This window comes from Solanum tuberosum, unplaced genomic scaffold (assembly GCF_000226075.1).
Source record: "Solanum tuberosum cultivar DM 1-3 516 R44 unplaced genomic scaffold, SolTub_3.0 scf00128, whole genome shotgun sequence".
Taxonomy (NCBI): domain Eukaryota; kingdom Viridiplantae; phylum Streptophyta; class Magnoliopsida; order Solanales; family Solanaceae; genus Solanum; species Solanum tuberosum.
In genome coordinates this window covers 1,422,516-1,445,029 of record NW_006239053.1, presented here as the reverse complement: position 1 = coordinate 1,445,029, position 22,514 = coordinate 1,422,516, and the positions used below count along the sequence as shown (strand labels likewise).

Here is a 22,514-nt window from a genome sequence, read left to right as displayed (position 1 = left end):
TATGTACTTTGATATAGTTTGATTCGATATAAAATCTATAAAAGATAATTTGTAAAAAAAATGTACAGTCTAAAATATGTTATACTCCATAAATATATATATAAAAAAATGTTATACTATATATATATTTATATATATATATATATATATTATTCTTATCAAATTTTATTTGTATAATTATATCAAATATGTTTGTCGTGTTTTTTTATAATCGAAGGAGAACATTAGCATTTTTAAGTTTAATAATTTTTTTTGATTTCTTGTGTTTGGAGTCTCGACTAAATTCGAATCACACACTTTATGGCTTATTCAGGGTGGCGCTCCCAACAAAAATTTTTCCATATTTAAAGCTCGAACCTAATACATCTGGTTAAGAGTGAAACATGTTAAACTTAAACTCATTGCAAAGATGGTGAAAGTGGAATTTATTAGAATAGAAGAATTGAGACTAATACTTTTGACAATGGCGGGTCATTAACAACAAATTATAGGGACCTATAATAATAGACGGGCAATATAATAATTGATCAAATAAGTTTAGTCAGTTTCTTAGTTGACTGATCAATTGATATTTTTAATATTCAATTTTTTATCAATATAATATAATCAGAAATTAAGGAAATTGTCACTTTTAGATATGTCCCTTCTTTTGGAAAATCCACTTCATATTAACTGTATATTCCTTTATTTTAGAAAATTAAAGTGTCTATTATATTATTGTGGAGTGGATTTTTTAATCAAATAATTGTCATAAGAAAAACACGAGGATATATATATATATATATATGTACTAAACCAATAATGCTATTATTATTTTTTCTTAGTTTTGTTTAAGCACTTCTTTGACCAGATATTTTTTTATTTGATATGATGTTTTTGATAAATTTTAAAGTGATGAAATTGGATACAATAACAAATAAAATATATAATTTAGTGATGATTATTTGTGATTATAATCTTGTTTATCCATTGATACTTATTTTTTAAATTTGTTCATGTTTTGAGGATTGTCAATAGTATATTTCTCAAGTGTATGAAGATTTGGACTCAATTCCTTGCGATATATTTGATCTTTACAAATGTTGAGTTGCAGTTTTAAGAAAGACAAATATTTAACGTCCTGATAACTTTGTGAATGTCCTAAATGTTTATGGTATTCCAAAATGATCACTTTAGATTTAAGGAAGATTATATTTGATTTCTTGATCTCTTTACGAATAATCAATAATTTATGGGATATTTGAAATGCCTCCTCAAAAACATATGAACTACTTTTCAACGCGAACTAGGATTTAGAATAAAATGGATTCTAAGAAATCCTAATAAAGCTTAGAAATTGAAGTAGTCAAAGTAATTATGAGACAAAGTAAAAATAGATTGAAGCCGTCAAAGTAATTATGGGACAAGTAATAAATAGATTGAAGCAGTTCACATTCGTGCTAAAGTATTTAGATTAAGTTAAACATGCATGGGTCAAAGTACTTAAAGTTAAAATGATGAGGAATCGATCACTTAGCGAATAGAGCGATTATTTAAACGCATTAAGTTCAAATCTTAACTTCACTTAAATTATTAAAAAAATAATACATGGTGCATATGACCCATGACTTTGGACACCAACAGACAATAATTATGTGCCCTATTGAGCCACCTTCAAGAAAAGTTGGGAAAAAAGTTTCAAAAACACAAAAAATCAATTGAACCCATTCACCAAATCAATATATGCATGTGTGTAATCATTCAAGAACCCAAGAGGCTTTAAAAGATTAGTGCTTTGGGTGGTTCTATCTTGGCCCATTTATAGTACCTTATGCGATCGATGTCGTCTCTCTGTGAATACTTATATTGAGAAGATTTTTTTTTTTTTCTAAAGTAAAAATGAATTCAAATCGACACATCATGAATAAATAAAAGAGGTTTCAGTTTCTGACTTATCTATGTCATAGCTCATTGTTAACCTTTCCAAATATGACTAATGACGGCAAAGAAAGAAGAGAAGTTGTCGTAATTTTTATTATGAGGTATTCTATTTGGATATCATACGTACCAAACTTCATATGATTAAAGTTTAATTATTTATGTTTGAATTTTAGGTAAAAGTGATTGAATTTAGCCATACATGAATGAAGTCAAGCTCTTGTTTGTCTATAGATTTTGAAATTCAAACATGACATTTGAGTTTTTGAATTTGTGATTTTTAAAATGTGAAGTTGTGTTTAGACATGCATTTCACTCAGAAAAAAAATTACTTAAAGTTTTTTTTGAGTACAAGTTCGAGAAAACCGAAAATTGAAACTTATATGTTTTTGAAAGATTAGATTTTCAATATTTGATCAAATTTTATGGCCAAAAAGTTCGTAAACATTTGTTTTGAAACATGATTGTTTCACTTCAAATACTAAACACAAATATATATACAAAAAATACTTAAGAGTAATTTGGACATGACATGTTGGTTGCCAAGTTTTGTTTGTGCTTCTCCTAGCCTACTTTTTTTTTTTTGTATGGTTCACAAAATTCAACTAGCATGGTGTGTATATTGATGATTAGATTCAAGACAAATTAGAACTCCATAAAGACTTTGTAGTTTCCTATAGTCTTCTCTATCTTTTTCATGTAAAACAATTCAAACTTTTCCAGAAAGCAAAGCACGTTAAGTTTAAGGAAGCCACATTTGAATGACTTTTCTAGTCATAGTGTCATCTTCTATATCTTCAACTGATATATACATGACAGCATGCCATTACCCTCACAAGCAAGACAAGTGTTTTAACGAGAAATATTTACTCGCATTCAATATTTACCTGAAATCAAATTACTTTATTATGAAGAGTACATAATTTTATATAAATATTTGATATCGTAAATTTGTTTCTGTGTTCTATTCTCCTAAATCTCATCTTTCTTTTTCAAATTGTATGTTTTATGCCCTAGGTCAACAAGTAGCAAGTGTAATATGAAAAGTTGAAAGAATGGTTTTTTAAATATATAAATATAGTATTTGTTGAAACATATGTTAAAAAAAGAGGTATCATCTAAAAAGAAATAGATGAAGTATTATCTTTTCTAAATCAACAACTAATGTATCTTATACACATTTCACTTGCAAATAATTTTTTATCAAAAATAATGAGTTACAAATCAGATAAGAGTTGATTGAAGAGCTTCGTAAAGTTAATAATGTGTATCTTAAGTGATGTTGGATAACATTATAATCAATAATTTTGAGGTTTAAATATTTTATACAATCATCAATCAATAGATCACAATCTCAATTTTCTAATATAGTTATAAATTAAATTTGAGTTAAGTTTATACCCTCTAAATCACTTTACACGCGTAATTACTTTAAATTAAAGCTAACTACAGATACGTGTCTATCGCAAACTCAAATTAATAATACAATTTTAAAAGTAACCTTCTTATTTCTTTTTTTGGAAAAATTACATAAGTGAATGTCTTTTATTTAATAATTACCACTTTTAAGTATACTTTTAATTTATTATCATTTTTGTCAACTTTTAGCAATACTTACTTAAACAATCTTGTTCCTTTAAATTTAGCAAAAAGTGCTATCATTCACAACTTTTAGCAATACTACCATTCAACAAAATTGTTATATATGGTTAAAAGAATAATGTTGACAAATGTCGTAAATATTTTTTAAAAAGTGTACACGCAAGTGATTTTCCCTTCTTTTTTCTACCAATTAAAAATGATAGGAGTAGTATTATTTTATTTTCAACTTATATATCTTTTATCTTTTTTATTTCAATTCGAACAGCCTTGCGGCCCAAGTGGTATCGAACAGCCTTGCGGCCCAAGTAAGTAGCCCAAAATTGAGATACTTACAAGGGCAATTGAAACGCTACTCTCCCAATAGTATCCACAGAGAGAAAACGTTGCTTTTCCATCGGCCGCGAAGATAAACGAATCATCCCATTGAAAGGTTAGCTTCTCATCTATTATCTGAAACAAGGTGAATTTCTGGAGATATTGTTACAATTTCCTCTATTTTTTGTGGATTGTGATTGTTTGGATCAACTTTTATGTGTTTTTGAGCATCTAGAATAGCTAGTTAGAACGATTTAGGGTTTATGTGCGAGTAATAATACATATTACTTTCATGTTCCTTTTTTCTGTATGTTTGAATTTATCTGAAACAAGGTGAATATCTGGAGCTATTGTGACGATTTCCTGTATTTAGAGGATTGTGATAGTTTGCATTAGTATTATGTATTTTTTAGCATCTAGAAAAGTTACTTATGAGGTATTAGGGTTTAGTGCGATTAATAATACACATTACAATCATGTTTTGTTTTTCGCCTGAGTGAATTTATCCGAAACAAGGTAAATCTGGAGCTATTGTTACAATTTATTCTATTTTTGAGGATTGCGATTGTTTGCATTAGTTTTTATGTATTTTCCAGCATCTAAAGAAGTTACTTACAAGGAATTAGGGTTTATGTGCGATTAATAATACACATTACATTCATTGTTTTTGCCTGTGTGGATTTTTCTGAAACAAGGTGAATTTCTGGAGCTATTTTTGGGATTTTCTATATTTTTGGATGATTGTGATAGTTTGCATTAGTTTTTATGTTTTTTTTGCTCATCTGAAAAAATTACAAGGATTTAGGGTTTAGTTGCCTGATATTACTCCATAGTTTTGTTTTGTGTGTTAACTAATTTGTTGGTTCGTATTGGTGTAGATATTAGTGCAATCATGGCTGAAGAAGAGAATCAAAACGAGTTGGTGGCTGATGTAAGTTCAGATTTTCCTCTGCCTGTGTTCCTCTTTAGAGTATTGTTGTTTGAAGTTTTGGTATTTGCTATATCGGTTTGCATCACCTCTTGGTAATATCTTTTTGTTCGTGCATCGTATGACTATGAGAATAATAATTCCTGGATTTAGGTGCCATGCTGTTTGAATACTTCTTAAAGAGTTTTAACCAACAAAAAGGCACACTAAATAAGAATCCCTAATTAAGGATTGAGTTTATTTTATTTGCAAAGAATGCGTAAACAATTTTAAAAGCCAATCAACAAGTAATGTTTATAATAGACATAGATTTGTAACCAGAAAAGATGATAAGAAACCTTCTACAAATGATTGAATTTTATTGACACTGTTAAATTTTACAATGTCAGCATTTTATAACTTAAATCCTCGAGAATTTTCATATTTTAGTTGTCAGGACAAAGTGCTTAGGTTTTCAGATGTCCGTTGTTCACATCATCTCTTCAAACAGTGTCTGCTCTGGCTTACAACATTCTGATAGCTTGGATATTTGTTAATAGCATCACTGAAATACACGATTTAATGTTAACAGTTCATCTCATACAGGAGAACAAGTAATGCCATAGGATTCACTTGCAACCTAAGTTGTGTTGGTTGGTTGGTCTAATTGCAAAAATATCTAAAAAACTAATAGTTGTGCTTTTGCTAGGGGTGTATGTGCAGGGGAGGGATCATTTGGTACCCCTTAGGTTGTAACCATAGTTGTCATCGAACTGTAGATAGAAATGGTGTTGGTCGCTTACCTCTTCAGTTACATCCAATTGTACAACACAAAACAGTTGATTGGTTTTACATCGATTTTCAAATTGATTGTTGTTGATATCACACTGAGCCTATTTTGTGTGTGGTTGCTACATTGGCTTCATTATCTTTTCCTTCTCTTTCTATACATTTGCAGATAGCACCTTTTGATCCTACAAAAAAGAAGAAAAAGAAGAAGGTTGTAATTCAAGATCCTGCAGATGACTCTGTTGATAGCTTGGCTGAAAAAACTGAGAATTTATCTGGTATGTTAGTTGTAAAACCTGGTTTCACCTAATTTTCTCCATAATTTTAAGAGAGATGGTAGTGTATAATTGCATAATCAATCTCTTGCCCCCTCCCCAAAATCCCCAAAAAGATGCATTCTCTCGCATGCACACACCATCTGAAGAGAAAGACTACTGAAGAACATCTGAAACTTGAATGTGATTTCTCCCAATTGTTTTCTATGCAGTTTCTGAGGGCCTTGAGGCTACGTTTTCTGGTAAAAAGAAGAAGAAGAAGCCGGTTAGTTTTGTTCAATTCCACATGAATTTTTTTTGATTGAATTATCCATGAATACCTTGCCCCCTCATCTATTTTCTGGCTCCAACCTCTCCTGGAAGAGGACACTGGTGGAGGACTGAATGGTGCAATAAGAACATGAATGTTTACACAGAGGGTACAGAAAAAGAGGGTGGGAGTGGAGAGATGATTAAGGGAAGCTTGTTTTCTTTCTTTCTTATGTATCTCCAGAAACCCATTTTTTCATACTCCCCCGACACCAAATACGGTCAGTTTTATCAGTATTAGATTTCACGAGGGTTAACATGCCACAGAAATAGTCAAAGGCTTAAACTTATGACCTCATTGTGTTTTAGTGTGATTTCAATGATACAAGACATTAGGAGTATTTTCTTGAGATCCATCGTCATGACCCATCACAGACCACTTTAAAACTGTGCAGGCACACTCTGATCTCCTGAGTGATGAAAAAGAAAGCGTTGGCGAGGAAGTAGATGGTGAGTTCTTCGATTTTCAGCTTTGTTGGGTTTAATTGTGGCAATTTTTGAGATTTAACCTGCTCTCTTCTTCCAGATCAACCTGGAGATGATGAAGAAGCTGGAGAAATTGTCCTACAACAGTTACCTTGGGAGGGAACTGATCGAGATTATGAATATGAGGAGGTATTTTCTTAATTTTTGTATTTTCTGTATATACCTGATAAGAGACACTTTTAGAATGCACTCGATTGTCCAAGATAATATGTAGCTACTCACACATGAACTTGTGCCGAGTAATAATGCATTACTACAACCTCACAGAACCAGTCCAGGCATACGATTAAAAACCTTGTGTAGTTTGTGTAACCAAGTCACCCTAAGTGTCAAAAAGTTGTCAAATGTTTGGTACTTCGATGGTTATCTTATGCTTATGTAAACTTTTTGATGGATAACTAAATAACCCTATCATTTGTATACAGTTCTAATATAAGGAATCTGTGCTAAGTCTAGGACTATATTGCCAAAGTGGTGTCCATTGTACTTCTTCGTGCAAAGGTTGCCTGCTTTGTTTGCTAAATGGAACTAGTGGCGTAGTTCTGATTGTTGTTTCCTGATGCACACTACTTGTGCGATTTTAGGCTTTTTGTTAATGACAATTGATTTTCGCTTTTGATTCTGCAGCTTCTGGGCAGAGTATTCAATATTCTCCGTGAGAACAATCCCGAGCTTGCTGGAGATAGGCGAAGGACAGTTATGAGGCCCCCTCAAGTTCTTCGTGAAGGCACAAAGAAAACTGTGTTTGTGAATTTCATGGATCTTTGCAAGACGTAAGTTCTTTTCACTTGGTTTTCTTTCCTTGTAGCCTTTGCATCAATTACTGTCATCCACTTGTTGTTTTTGATTGAATGTTTTATGTTCAGCATCATGGATGTTTTTTTTTATTTGTTTTGACGACAGGGATCATATGCTGATTGCTTAGTAAGTAATAATGTGTAGATGATCTTTGCACCATGCCAATTTCCTCACAGCTAGAATTGCTAGTGATGAGTAGTGACTACCATATTCACCCATCACAATATAAATAGTCTTGTTTTACATAGCTGCCTTACTTGGCTAAGAATTGTCATTAGTTGTTTTAGCTAGTTAAAATATGAAATTTCTGTAGAAACCTGCATATTTATTTGCCACAATGATTTCACTAACTCAGATAACCCTGCTACTGTGTTCTTTTTTATCACAAGGGAAACCCGCAGCCGCTACCCTTTGGGTGCGCACAGGGTAAAACCCCTGCTCCTATGCGATAGCTCGCAAACCACCCTGCTACTGTGTTCTTGAGATAGGTATTAACTCAACAGTGCTAATTAGTTTTCGGACCAGTACTGTAACATCTTCTTATCTGTAGAAAGTGGAACCTGGAAACCTGAAACACCACTATGTGACGCTACAGAAATATGCACATAATTTGTTTGGCTTTCAAGCTAATAACTGCAACCTGAAATTATCAATTTCTGTGGAAAACCAAGCAATGCATTATAATAACCCAAGTTGGCTCAAACACCAAACATATATGGAATCTTGTGTACTCTGAAATTATCTATTATTGTGGAAAACCACTCCCTGCATCATAAATACTCAAGTTGGCTCAAACTTCAAACTGTTTACATGATGGAATATTGCTGCACTGAAATAGCTTGTGTGTGTACCTCTAGCAACTGGCTCTTTCTCTATCTGAAATTTGTTTCACACAATTGTATTTGGTGTGAAGATCAAGGTGTGAATTTGAAGAATATAGTTAGTTTATTATTATTGATTGAGCTTAGGTGCTGAGTTTGATTTTACAAAACTGATCATGGTTTAAAATCTAATTGTTGATTGAAGTTGGTCTTCGAAACTGTCCCATGCTGTATAATGTCTCATGATCGATAGTAATGTATTATAGTGGTATCACTAATGAAAGGTTATCATTGGATTCCCTGTGAGTTTATGTTATACCTCATTGCACTGCTTGATTAATTGTTTCCTATTTACAGGATGCATAGGCAGCCTGAGCATGTTATGACTTTCTTGCTGGCTGAAATGGGGACTAGTGGATCACTTGATGGGCAGCAAAGATTGGTCATCAAGGGAAGATTTGCTCCTAAGAATTTTGAAGGAATCCTCCGCCGATATGTCAGTAAGTTCCTGTTGTCAATCCCTGATCTATATATGCAGGCTGCAGCTATTTAGAGACGTCATTTGTTCTGGATTTACATATTAATTAATAGTGCTTTGTATGTGCTTCTGCATCCTACGATCTAACGGCCTTCTCTCGGCAATGTTCTTTCGCTTTCAGATGAGTATGTTATTTGCAATGGCTGTAAAAGTCCAGATACTATCCTTTCAAAAGAGAACCGTCTTTTCTTCCTCCGATGCGAGAAGGTATTTATTCAAATAGACACGCGATATCCATTAATTATCTGCATTCAACCTTCACTTTGTGAATGGAAAAACATATCTTTGTAACTTGTGCTCCAATTTTTCTTCCATCAGACAAATAGAGAATAGACTTTGTGGCAGGTGATTGTCTAGGTACTATTAGGTTTTTGTCTCCTTTGAATCCATGCGGTGCAGGGTGATGTATAAAGTTCTCTCTTTGGGCTTTCGTTGAGCAAGTGCTGGTGCTTCTAGATTCTAGGCTCTACTTCTGGGACATCCTGTGACAAAATGTGAAGTTTCAATTGCCAGATCATATATCTTAGTAAATATGAGATCTCAGGCCTTCCCTTTATCTTAATTTATTTATACTGGTTTTTTTTTTTTTTTTAATGAAGTTGTACTGGGTTGCTTTTCTTGAATGAATTGTTTATGCTTTTGATCATGTGATATCTGTTCTACCCTCGAGAATGCTTTATTATTCCCATCTCTTAACCAATCAAAAAACAAGAAGGCTTTAGTATTCCCTATCTCTTTCAATCCTGCCTGCCTGCCTGCTTTTTACCTCAAAAAAAGAGGAAAATGGCTGCTTTCTTATTTACACGATCACCTTTAAAAATTGTTTGCATTTTTCCTCCTCTCTTGTTTCTTTTTTCCAATTTGGAAAGGGTACTAGGAAAATATTGAATAATGGAAAACAAGTTAGCTTTAAATTGTTTATTTCTCATGTTAACTTGTTTTTGTTTTGTTTATTTTCTTACAGTGTGGCTCTGGAAGATCAGTTGCTCCTATCAAGGCTGGTTTTGTTGCTCGTGTTGGACGTCGGAAAGCTGGGACCTGATACGGCTTGGGGATTGTTAGTTGGGCAATTTCTTCACATAATAGTGTGTTGGAGTTTTGTATGTTTTGCTTTGTGTTTAACCTGAGGAGACATATTGACGTTTGGTGCAACTTTGCTTATGAAGAGAGTTGGTTTAGATTTACTTTGGTGGGAGATGTTATCTTGTTTAATTCTATAAAATGTGGCTATACTTTTGTTTTCCGCTTATATTCAACTGCTAATCTTGTTGCACATGCAATGGCCGAAGATGATGTTAGTCTCTTTCTGCATGCAGCAGATGGCCACAAAGATTTGTCTTTTGTGTGCAGTAGATGAACATGTAATCTTTGTAGTGATTTGCTTCCAGAGGTCACCTTGGTCATTGAAAAATTGGAATATGAAACTATGAAATGTAATTTTTGATAAGCATTAATAAAAGATCCATAAATTTTAAGGTAGAAAGTTGATTTCTAGTCGTGTCAATCTTCCACTTGTAGCTGTGTAGAATGTTTAGACAAATTAACGAATTATGAGCCTGTTTGTGGCCCAAATGTTCTCCTAGGTGAATTTTTTTTACCCCCTATCAAAGTTGAGGTGGTTGATAAAGCTTTTAGTTTAAGAAAAAACATTTTAAAATAGAAATTGAAAATCAAAATTAACTTAATAATAGAGTTTGAGTCAACAATTTATTGAAAATAATTTTTCTGCTATCTTTTTTCAGATTTACTTGTGGAATCACACTAACCATGATGTTGATCAATGAAACGTACCAATTCAACCACCGACGTTTGACATGTTTTTCACATTTACTGCTCCGCCTCCCATATGTCTCCGTATGTCTAATTATTGCAAACGCATATACCCTTATAAATAAAAAATGACACATATATTCAAGTCCAAGAGAGTCTTTAACACGTTGCTATTTCAAATAGTTGAAATATATTTTTGACCCTTTTCTAATACTTAACGACAGATTTAATTAAGCCGAAGAGAGATTTTATTGATTTGTTTGAGAGACTGAGAATTATCCAAACTATGATCCATACTTGCAAATGACATTATAACAGTGTTTACCTGTTTAAGAGTTAAGAGTTGGTGAGAAATAACTTCTCTACTTTCAGCACACTGATAATGATAATGTTGTTGTTATTGACTTAATAATAGAGTTCTGAAGAAAAGTCAATAATGTACCAATTCAACAACCAACATGAATGCATTCATAATTTTATACTGATAATGATTTTGTTGTTATTGACTTAATAATAGAGTATGTACCAATTCAACAACCAACATGAATGCATTCATAATTTTATACTGATAATGATTTTGTTGTTATTGACTTAATAATAGAGTATGTACCAATTCAACAACCAACATGAATGCATTCATAATTTTATACTGATAATGATTTTGTTGTTATTGACTTAATAATAGAGTATGTACCAATTCAACAACCAACATGAATGCATTCATAATTTTATACTGATAATGATTTTGTTGTTATTGACTTAATAATAGAGTATGTACCAATTCAACAACCAACATGAATGCATTCATAATTTTATACTGATAATGATTTTGTTGTTATTGACTTAATAATAGAGTATGTACCAATTCAACAACCAACATGAATGCATTCATAATTTTATACTGATAATGATTTTGTTGTTATTGACTTAATAATAGAGTATGTACCAATTCAACAACCAACATGAATGCATTCATAATTTTATACTGATAATGATTTTGTTGTTATTGACTTAATAATAGAGTATGTACCAATTCAACAACCAACATGAATGCATTCATAATTTTATACTGATAATGATTTTGTTGTTATTGACTTAATAATAGAGTATGTACCAATTCAACAACCAACATGAATGCATTCATAATTTTATACTGATAATGATTTTGTTGTTATTGACTTAATAATAGAGTATGTACCAATTCAACAACCAACATGAATGCATTCATATTTGTAAAATTTATTCCTCCCATTTGTCTTCGTACGTCTATTTAATGCAATCTCATATACCCTCTTAAATAAATTTTAAAAACCAAAACATTCAAGTACAATAGAAAGTCTTAACACGTTGTTGAAGACTCAGAACTTGAGAGCTATGTAGAATAGTTCAAGACTAATTTTGGTCTGGGTCAGTTTCCTTCAATATTAGAAGCTTCAAGACAAACTTAAAGGTAACATTTTTCAAAATTTTCAATCTCTTCTCATTAAATTAGATGTCGAAAATATGTTAGTTTTATGTATTTACTTATACAGATGTAACTTTGTTTTTTCTGCATTACTTCAAGCAAGTGTTTGACATAATAAAATCAAGAAATTTTGAATGGATCGACCATGACAATTGTTATCATATCTAAACGCATGATTAATAATATATATCCTAATAAGTGGATGGATGGGAGTTAATTAGAAGTGGTTTATTACTGGTTGTACCGCCAGATCAAAACGAAGATGGAATCAAAGAAATTACAACGTCCCAGAGAGTTGGATAGCTTCTTAGGACCCAAAAACAGCAAGTCCCAGTGGCTTCAAGATAATCTTGAAGGTAAGTTATTTTTGTCGATGTTTTTACTGCTTATTTAATTAGCTATTTGCAAGTGATAGATAGATCCATACATACATATTCGATCGAGTTTACTTGATATTTCAGAGATGAACTGGAATTTTAGAAGGATGTTGAAAATCATTGAAGATTCAAATGCAGAGTCATTTGCTAAAAAGGTGGAAATGTATCATCAGAGTAGACAAGAATTAATCGACCTTGTTTATAAGTGCTACCGCATACATCGTTCATTGGCTAAGCGCCATAATCATGCGACAGGAGAGCCTCTGATCAATATTCCTAATTTAGATGTTATTCCATCACAAGGCAGTGACATTATCATATCCAATGTTAGTTCAGGAAAAAGCTCTGCAATACAATCCCGGCCTCTTTTATCTAAATCCCCTAGCTCTAAGCAGATAAATGCTCCTGAGTGCTCAGTCTCTAAGCAACTAAAACGCCGTGTCTCTGTTAAAAGTCCGAATGTACCTAAAGCTTACCCGTGCACTTATTTTGAAGTGCTTGAACGTCCAAAGGAACCTGAAGGTCCAAAAGAACCTGAACGTCCAACGTGCTATTCTGTTAAAGAGCCTGAACGTCCGAAGAAACCAGGGTATCTCAAGTGCTACGTGGAATCTCAGAGTGATGATGACGATGACTATGATGATGATGATGAAGAGTTGCAACATGAGGGGACTGATGAGTTGGAGGCTGAGCTATGCGATATGATAGAGAAACTTTACATACAGATGGAAGGGGATCGAGTTGTTTCAATGTTGCAGGGTGGAATTTCGAGCTATGAAGATAATGCGCATGACGATGATGAGGAATTTAGACAAGTGAGAGAGTCAAGACCATCAAATGTGGACAAGGCGTTATTAGAAGAAAACTTGGAGCTTCAAGCTGAAATTTTCAGACTCGAGAAGGATATATCATCTTTGGAGGAATATAATGAAGAATCAAATAAACGCTGCCAATCATTAATAGATGAGGTTCTTAATCAAGCTATAGAAGAGAGAATAGAAGCAGAGACTTTGTTTGCATCGGAAGTTGAGCAACTATTGGCAAGCATTGTCAAGAAGAACAATGATGTCGAAGAATTGAACAAAATCCTTGAAGCAGCAGAAGCAGAGAGAGATCAGTTGAAAGCCAGACTTGCAATGCTTGAAGCCTAAGTCGTAAAGAAGATCAAATGAACAAGCGTTTTGTTTACAGCCTTCATTGGTCCTCCAGTATTACAGCCACTCTTTCTCCTCTACTATTATTTACTAATTTTGTTTCCACGTTCAACTTTCCTTTTGTTCAATGCTGCACCTGTTTGCTAGTAATGACATAATAGCATTCTACTTTCACTGGAAAAATGTTCTATCGAGATGATTGTTGAAATTCATTCTGCTTACGAAACAGATGCTCTATCAACTGAGCTACATGCGCGCGCTTGTTTTGATTTAGTTATATCTTCCTTAGTATTAGTTATTTACAAGCAAAACAAACACACAGAGACATATAGTTTTTTCAAACTCTTCAATCCACTACTGTCTATAGATAGATGTTGAACGCTCTTTCGTCTCCTAAACCAGTTGATACACACATTCTGAGTGAGTATGCAAGAAAAAACAAGTCAACATAAGAAAACGCTCTAAGTGGTCATAAACCTGAATATTTATTTCCACTATTTGGGAGTTGTGGGAATACTTATTTACTTGCATTGTATGTCCTTGTCCAATCCTAGAAAACTTATTTAGCTATATGCAAATGTGTGGTCATAGGTCCATACATACATTATATTAAGTGATTGGTAGGATTCTAGGTTGAATAGAGAAAATGTAGTGCAAGAAAATGACTCAATGCAAGCAGTTTAATCTTGGAGGAATATAATGAAGAAACAAATGAATGTTAGTGAAGGTAGAGAAGTTGTTTTCAATAAATGAACACTGTGAATCATATATAAGAGGAGGCTATTAGAGCAGAGAGAGATATCGTAGTAGAGAGGTTGTTTTCAATAAATGAACCTAAGAATCATTAGTCAACCTAGAGCAGAGATAATAGAAGCGGAATTTGCTTGCATAGGAGGACGGAGAGCATAGAAGTTCTTTTCGATAAACACTAAGCTCAAGTAAAGAATATAACAAATAAAGCATTTATTCCCAAAAAGATTAAAATAAATAAAAACGTGCTATAAAATAAATAATTAAGAAAACGCGCCAGGTAGGGGTCGAACCTACGACTTTCTGCTTAGGAAACAGACGCTCTATCCACTGAGCTACAGGCGCTTTATGTTTATTGTTTGGTTCGTTTGAAATTTAAATATAACAAACACTTTTGAGGGTTTTTTCGAAGTGAACCCGTAATTGAAACCGTATATAATAAGAAACAAATAATAAGTATTTAAAGTAGCTAGCTAAGTTTTTAATCGAAATGGTGTTGATTGAGGGACAAATCGATTTTTCATAACCAAAATGGTAAAAACGCATGTGTAGTGAAGTATCTTCAGCAACTTTTCACATTTGAAAACATATGACTCGTTAAATATATTTACATTTGAGGTATTCAAATATTCACGAGCCTTCATCGAATATTTTAAATTTTAAAGAAAAAATTGTACCCTTTCACTATTAGATTTAAAGCAGTCGAGCCTATTGAATAATGAGTTAATTGCTAAATTCTGCACTTCCTTATAATTTAACCTTCGGACGATTATATATAATCATATGTATTAATTAGCTATTTAATTCAACGACTATTTAAGTTACTTATTCAAAACATTAGTCATTTTGGCCTTTTGTGCTTTATAGGGTGCACAGCAGTGTGGTAGGTGCAGTTCAAGACTTATTATTAGTTTCCTTATCACATATAACCTTACATTCGTGTCCTCTTTAGTACCTTTTTTTTAGTTTTATAATATAGTATATGGTTTGAAAAATTCTAGCCATTCAACGAGGGAAGTTAATTAACATATACTATTTTTTCCGTCTTAATTTGTATGATATAGTTTAATTGTGTATAGAGTTTAAAAACATAATTTTTTTTTTGAAATTTGTGATCTAAAATAAATTTCATGTGTCTATATTGCTATAGATAATCTCATTAAAGTTAGAATTGACATTTTAAAGTTAAACTGTTATTAAATAAAGAATATATCTTCTTCTTTTTAACTGACAAAAAAAATAGTATATCATATAAATTGAAAATGTAATTGGTGATATGGTTTAATAATTCCTTTCCCATATTAATTAGTTGGTGGATGGTTTTCAGATGGGGACACATTTATAGTAGAACAATAATTTATTTTATATAATAGTGGTAATTATTTTCTTTGTTTCCAAAAAAAAAAAAGATAACATTTAAAACACTATAATTGCGAAATGTAACCAAATAGAAAAGTGAAGTCCATTAATCCTACCATCAACTAGTAAAACTTTTCACCTAACAAAAGCAAGACCATTAACCCTAAAATCAATATAATACCATATATGTCTAATTTTATAAATAGAGTCTAAAAAATGATGTATACATATTATCTTATGAAAATAAAAAATTTATTTATGATAGACAATCGGCACAAATAAAGCATATCAGCATCAATAAAACCACCTATAATAATAAAGAAAAACAGTAACAACAACACAAAAAATAATACATAGTATCAAATTGAAAAAAAGTACTCTCTTTATTCAAATTTACGTGATACATTCTTTATTGTCAATCTGAAAAAGAATAACATGTTTCTAATTTAGTAACAATTTAACTTTAAAATATTTATTTTATTTTTAATAAAATAATTTATAGTCACACAAATTAATTTTGTGTCAAATCAAATCGCATCACATAAATTAAAATGAAAGTAATAATAAATTAAAAAATAAGTCCATTATCCCCTAAATCAATAGTAGTTTATAAAGATACTTTTTATTTGCCGGCTTATATATGATTATGAGATAATATAACATGTGATAGATCTCTAAAAAGGTGGCAGCCACATAATAGCTTTGACATTGATGCCCAATTGCAGTAATATATTAACATTAATCCACCAACTCTCCATAATCTAATGAGAAAATTCCTCCGTCAAACTTAACGGCCGTTATCTATATGTTCAAGTTGACCTTTCAAGTTATGCTATAAAATTTTGTTTTCTTTTGTGTATTAATTTAAGACATTTTTTATTTGAAAGTGATGAAGCACCAAACTTTGACTTCAAAAAGAAAAAAATAAATAAGAAAAATCAAAATTTTAATAACACTTGAGAAATTGAAGAAATAGAAAAGTACAATCTCACATGCATGGACAATTAAAAAATTAGTTTGTTCATAGTTTATCAAACACCACCAACCACGACTTACATAACATGCTTAAAATTTGTTTACCATTATCAAAGTTTTCAAGTCTCGAACTCAAGTCCAGAAATTCTACGTAATATAATATGAAATTTGAAATAATCAGATTAGTAATATTATCAAGCATGAAAGAGATAGTTCGCTTGTCAACAAAGTTATTTCTCTAGACAATAATGTTATCATCTTATTATATATTGACCAATTCTATAATAAATAAAAAAACTAATGAAGTTAAATGTAGAAGCATATATAAGTCTTCTATGAATAAAAATCAAAATTATACATTTGTGTGTTTGAACACTTTGAATTTGAATTTATTTTTGCTAGAAAAATAAACAGAAGTGTCTATTCAAGATGGCAAAAACCTCTACAAGTCAAATACTGAAATTGATAAAGAGTATTATATATATATATATATATATATTCCAATTTAGCTCAGAATTTGCTATTATGCATTATATTTGTGAAGTTTAAATGATTTTATCTCATATTCATGCTTTACTTTAGTTGAGTTATATTTCAGTCTTTTAGTCCAATTGTTGTTTCACTCAGCCTTATTACATACTCGTACATTCAATGTACTAATGTCATTCGACCTGCATTATTTTCATGGTGCAGATTCAGGTACTTAGGATCATCAACATGAGTTTCATTTAGATCACATCATCCGTTTGTTAGCTTTTGGTGAGGCCTCCTTGCTTTAGAAGGATTCTAGTTTTATGATTTATTAGTAATATCTCTTTGAGGTGTCGTGGGTTTTGTTCTCATAACTATCTTTATACAATAGAGTCTTTATAGATAGACTGTCCTTGCCAGTCTTGTAGTATTCAGTTTCATATGTTTTATTTAAACTAAATAAATCAACTCTTACATTGATTCTTAAATCATAAGACCCAGACACATTCAAGTGGGTCTTAAATTTATGCTTATCATTGAAAATAATTTTTGACATAAATTAGGGAGGATTCAATACCTTTTGAATTACCATCACCACCAATATCATCAGTCACAATTCTATCTTATTCTTCTACCTTTTTATCTGATTTCTCACTTTCATTATCGTCACTTTTTTCCTCTCCACTCGATTCATCTCCATCACTCTCACCATCTTTTTTCTCTTCAGTTGATTTTTCCTGTTATTCTCATAACATTTTTCTTTCCTTGATATCTCACAACTACTTTTTTTTTTCATTTCACTAGATTGTTCGCTACTACTTTCATCACTTTTCTTTCTTCAGATGATTGTCCATTGATACTTTGAAGTGTTATGATACCTCTTTTTCTAGCAGCAATTAAGCTCTCAACATTTTTTCTAGCGTCTGGACTGGCTGATGATGTTCTAGTTCTCTTCCTCTTATGTTGAAGCATTATATCTACACTAAAATAGTTAAAATTAACTGAAAAAGATCAACAAAAAACAGTTGTAGTACATTATAGACTAAAAATTATATTATTTATCCTAACAACTAATCAGTTGATCAACATTTGAACACAATTGTCAAATAACTACAGTTGTTGTTGTGACAACTTCTGTAATCGTCTTACAATTACAGACAGTTGTTAGACAATTTTTGTATCTGACAAACATGTTTGTTATTTCCACAAACAACTTCAGTAGTTGTCCGGAAAACTATGAAAGTCATTGGTAGAAACAACTAAATTGGGTTCACTAAATCCAGTTGAAGAATGGACACAAAACAATTTTTATACTTACCAATAATACTTTTTTGAGGTAATTTCAAGCTCAAACGAAATGAATGCAACAATGTAAATATATATATATATATATATATATATATATATTCCCATTAATAGAAAAGTAGAATATTACCAATGTAATTAAATCATGGAATATTCAAACTTTAAAACTCAAATTTATATAGCCTTCAATAATATTCACTTCTTGAGCTAGATTTTAAAATTGAGTTAAGCATATGTTACATACATGCAATCATTTTATCATAAAATTTTTTGTCACCTATACAGTTACTTCTTCCGTTTAAAAAAATGACTTATTTTTATTTTTAATTTATTTTTAAAAAAATCTTTTTTTGGCAACACTTTAATTTCAGTTTTTCAAAGGTCATAAAATTAAATGACATTCTGATACATTTGACATGACTTTAGTTTAGAATGACATGATTGAAAAATCTTCTTTATTTTCTAAATTACATATCAAATTAAACTAATAGTTTTTTTTAAACGGAGTATATATATATATATACTCTATAATATATTGAGCTCATATATGAGATCATTAATTATAGCTATTGTGACGAATAGAAGAAAAATTGTGGTTGATAAACGAAGACGATACATTAAAATAAAGGGATGGAGATGAACCCAAATATATTGTTAGTTGTACTTTGTGTATTAAGAAATTTCCACGTCTCAACTATAGTATATAATATGAGTAATAAAATGCATGAATTTAATGAGTGTACCTAAAGTTATGTGGACAAACAGAGGCAGTGTTGTTCTCGAATACCTAAGCAATTTAATGACTTTATTATATATGTATAAGGTATTTTTTAAAATCGAAAAAACTATCTTATTAAACATACATTCATAAATATTATAAGTATACACTATTTTTTTAATATATTTTTAAATAATTACGTATGATTACTAAGTAAGAGTTTTCTATCATATATTGAGGAAGAGACACTTAGAGATATGTATTTTTACTACCAGATACATTTAAAGAAGGAGAGAGGTGAGCGAGATGAGGAGGGAGATAGTTGTGTATCCCAAATACATATGGATCACACTAAATAAATGTACATGCATGTATGTATGTTGTGTGATTCACATGTATCTGGTATTACTAGACACATAGGAGAGTGGCTAACGAGATGGGCGGGAAACGAGGAAGGCGAGCGACATTTGTCTATGTATCCCAGATAAATGCGAATCCATTTAGATATAATGTATCTTGAACAAATTACACCTAATTTTGGCATCATGTATCTGAGACACATGTATCCGAATTCTAGATGTATCTTAATGCATCAAAATCATCTAAGATACATAATATTGTAAATTAGAGTGTATATAAGTATTTAACACCTAAACTGGCGGGATTTCAAGGAAGTGGACGAGATTTGTCTATGTATCCCAGATATACATGCATATCTATTTGGATGTTGTGTATCTATAACAAATTATACCTAATTTTAACTCATATATCTCGAGATACATGTATCTGGATACATCAAAATCGGGTAAAATTCATAATATTACAAATTAGAGTGTATTTAAGTAATTAACTTCTAAACTAGCAGAATTTCAGTAAGTTTTCCTTTAAAATTTTAATATGTATATATAATTTTAGGGGTTTGCCAATAAGTTAAAAGGGTTCAAAATTCAATGTGAGATTTCAAATTCAAATTTTGTATACGTCATTGCTCATTATCCAATTTTTCTTATATATTTCTACTATTATATTTTGAACTTGTTAATTATCACTATGATTATTTATGGTATATTTTACGTGGTTTTTATATAATATATGTTATTTCTATATGACACTGACATGTCAATCAATTTTTATATGTTTTTGAATAGATATTTTAAGTTAAGTATTAATTATTGTAATTTATAATACATTTTAACAATTTTCACATAATATATATTACTCATTTTATCCTAATTTATGTGATAAAAATGAATTTTTAAAAGTCAACAAATTCTTTATAAGATTTCTAAATATGTAAGTTGTTAATTATTGTGATTTACAATACTATACTTTATGTAATTTTGCATAATATATATTAGTCCCTTCATTCCACTTTATATGGTATAGATAAAATTTCGAAAGTCAAATAATTTTTTTCTTATAGTTTTTAATATATTAAATTAAGAAGTATTATGATATCTATTACTTTTATATCATTTTCTACCTATATAAAGCAGTCAAATACAAAAATCTTAAAAGAATAAAACATAAAAATATATACCAAAACTAATACTCCTAATACTTCATTAAAAATAATAAAAAAGTAGATAACCTTTTTCAAGCATTATTTTTCTAATGTGTTTTTGGGTAAAAAAAAAATTAGCCAAATATATGGGCAGTTTTTTGGAATATGAGAATCTGACATAATTCAATGGATTTGTTCTAAACATGTTTAGCACTAATTATATGATAAAATTTGTTAATTTTGGATAAATAATGTACTTACGTGCCTGGCATAGACTTCTAAAAAAAAGTTATTTGTTGATTACAATTACTTGTTTGACATGTTCAAGTCATAATCACTTGAAAAAAATAAATTAAAACTTCAACCTAATCATGATTAACTATTTTACTTATCAATTATTGGAGTTACAAACCTCACCAACTAAGTTACAGATAGCAACTTTATTATTTTAAGTAACTAATTAGTAGGTAAATTGAAATCTCAGATCACTAAAATATCAATTATACAGTGACTGATTAAAGTACAGTTAGAATACTTCAAAAGAATAAAGAAATTGCAAATTGCAAACATGATTAAATTATTTGTTTTAGATGATTTCATCAAAATTTGACTTTTTGGCTCCTTTGAACATGGGTTGTAGTGCACTTGTGGGAGTGTTTTACCCTTAACCAGAGGTCTCGAGTTCGAGCTCTGAGTATGGAGAAAATCCGTTTGGGAGCGTCACCTCCGAATGGGCCCTGTAGTGCGCGATTCGGATTTAGTTGGAGCTCCAATGTGGGCTCCGAACACCGGATGAGAAACAAAAAAAAAAGAAGATTATATTGATGATAATCTCAAAAATTTTTTTATTGTTTTGTGTATATTTAATTCCTTCTTTTCTGGAAATTCGAAAGCTATTTTTGTGGCAATAATATCAAAATATTAAGTTGACGAAGTCATTTTTATCGTATTATTATTCTTATCAAAACAGTTCACCTGACTACTATGAATGAATATTACACTGTCCAATTATATTTGAAATTATGTATTCATTTATCGTATTATTATTCTTATTCGATAATTTTATAGTGATTGTTTCAAATATTTTCTAAAAACAGAAAGATTATTATATGATAATCACTACGTGCATTTCAATTATTTTGTCAAATAATGAGGTGGCATCCATTTGCTGATTTAACACTGGATGATTTAAAATTCAAATAATCTATATTATCGAACGACTAGAGGGATCATGAATGATATCATATGACTCGTACCATAGTACCATTATCTCTTTTATACTACTCCACATTAAAAAAAAAAGGGAGTAATTTTGAAATATTATAAAATATTACTATTATTTAAAAATATTAAAATCAACACTTGCAAATTAATGTTACGAAATTAAATTTGAGAAAAAAAACTTTTAGTTCTCACAATTATATTTTATTTATTTAGAATTTTCTGAAAATTTCATAGTCATTAGTATTTTTTAAGTATAGAGTAAACCCGTTTCTATATGCGGTAACTTGCAAATCAATGATTGTGGCTGAAGTTGAACGAAGAGCCAAGTCAGTCATCTCTATTGATTATTAATTCGATTTTAGAGATTCCTAGCAGCAAATTAGTACAAAGAAAAGGGGACTCAAAATCGAATACATGTACATAATGTTACGATATATTTTTCAAAATTCGTGATCCGATTTGATGTTACTTACAAAAAGAAAAGATTTTACCAATCGCATCTCAGTCTCACACAAGCGAGGGAACATTTAGATTGATTCGATATAAAGTGAAGAACCTTATCAGGGCTTGACATGTTGCAATTCTCTTGAAAGAAAGGGTGTCATCGAGAGTGCGGGCACAGGTATCATCAGCTCGTGAAATACCACCTACGACACCAATTTAGTTATTTTTATGAGTTATATAT

At 30.7% G+C, this 22,514-nt stretch overlaps 2 protein-coding genes and 1 non-coding gene across 4 annotated transcripts; 2 read left to right on the top strand and 1 right to left on the bottom strand.

Annotated features, from left to right (window-relative positions):
* Positions 1–3,892: 3,892 nt before the first annotated feature.
* LOC102605977 (eukaryotic translation initiation factor 2 subunit beta-like) lies at positions 3,893–9,941 on the top strand. Its single transcript, NM_001288268.1, is given in 10 exon segments — positions 3,893–3,949; positions 4,713–4,765; positions 5,700–5,808; positions 6,018–6,070; positions 6,510–6,564; positions 6,641–6,729; positions 7,228–7,373; positions 8,577–8,719; positions 8,879–8,964; positions 9,722–9,941. Coding segments are annotated over 9 exon segments (798 nt in total). The 5' UTR covers positions 3,893–3,949; positions 4,713–4,726; the 3' UTR covers positions 9,800–9,941.
* A 1,883-nt stretch (positions 9,942–11,824) lies between these two features.
* LOC102592349 (protein NETWORKED 4B-like) lies at positions 11,825–13,706 on the top strand. 2 transcript variants are annotated; one of them, XM_015310237.1, is made up of 3 exons: positions 11,825–11,977; positions 12,255–12,348; positions 12,454–13,706. In XM_015310237.1, the coding sequence occupies exons 2-3, from the start codon at positions 12,255–12,257 to the stop codon at positions 13,518–13,520; spliced, it is 1,161 nt and encodes a 386-aa protein (XP_015165723.1). In that variant the 5' UTR covers positions 11,825–11,977; the 3' UTR covers positions 13,521–13,706. The 2 variants fall into 2 exon arrangements, with proteins under 2 accessions (XP_015165723.1, XP_006350929.1); XM_006350867.2 differs by having other exon boundaries at positions 12,243–12,348.
* Positions 13,707–14,545: 839 nt separating this feature from the next.
* TRNAR-CCU (transfer RNA arginine (anticodon CCU)) lies at positions 14,546–14,618 on the bottom strand. Its single transcript has one exon. It is a non-coding gene; the product is annotated as a tRNA-Arg (tRNA).
* Between the last annotated feature and the right edge of the window lie 7,896 nt (positions 14,619–22,514).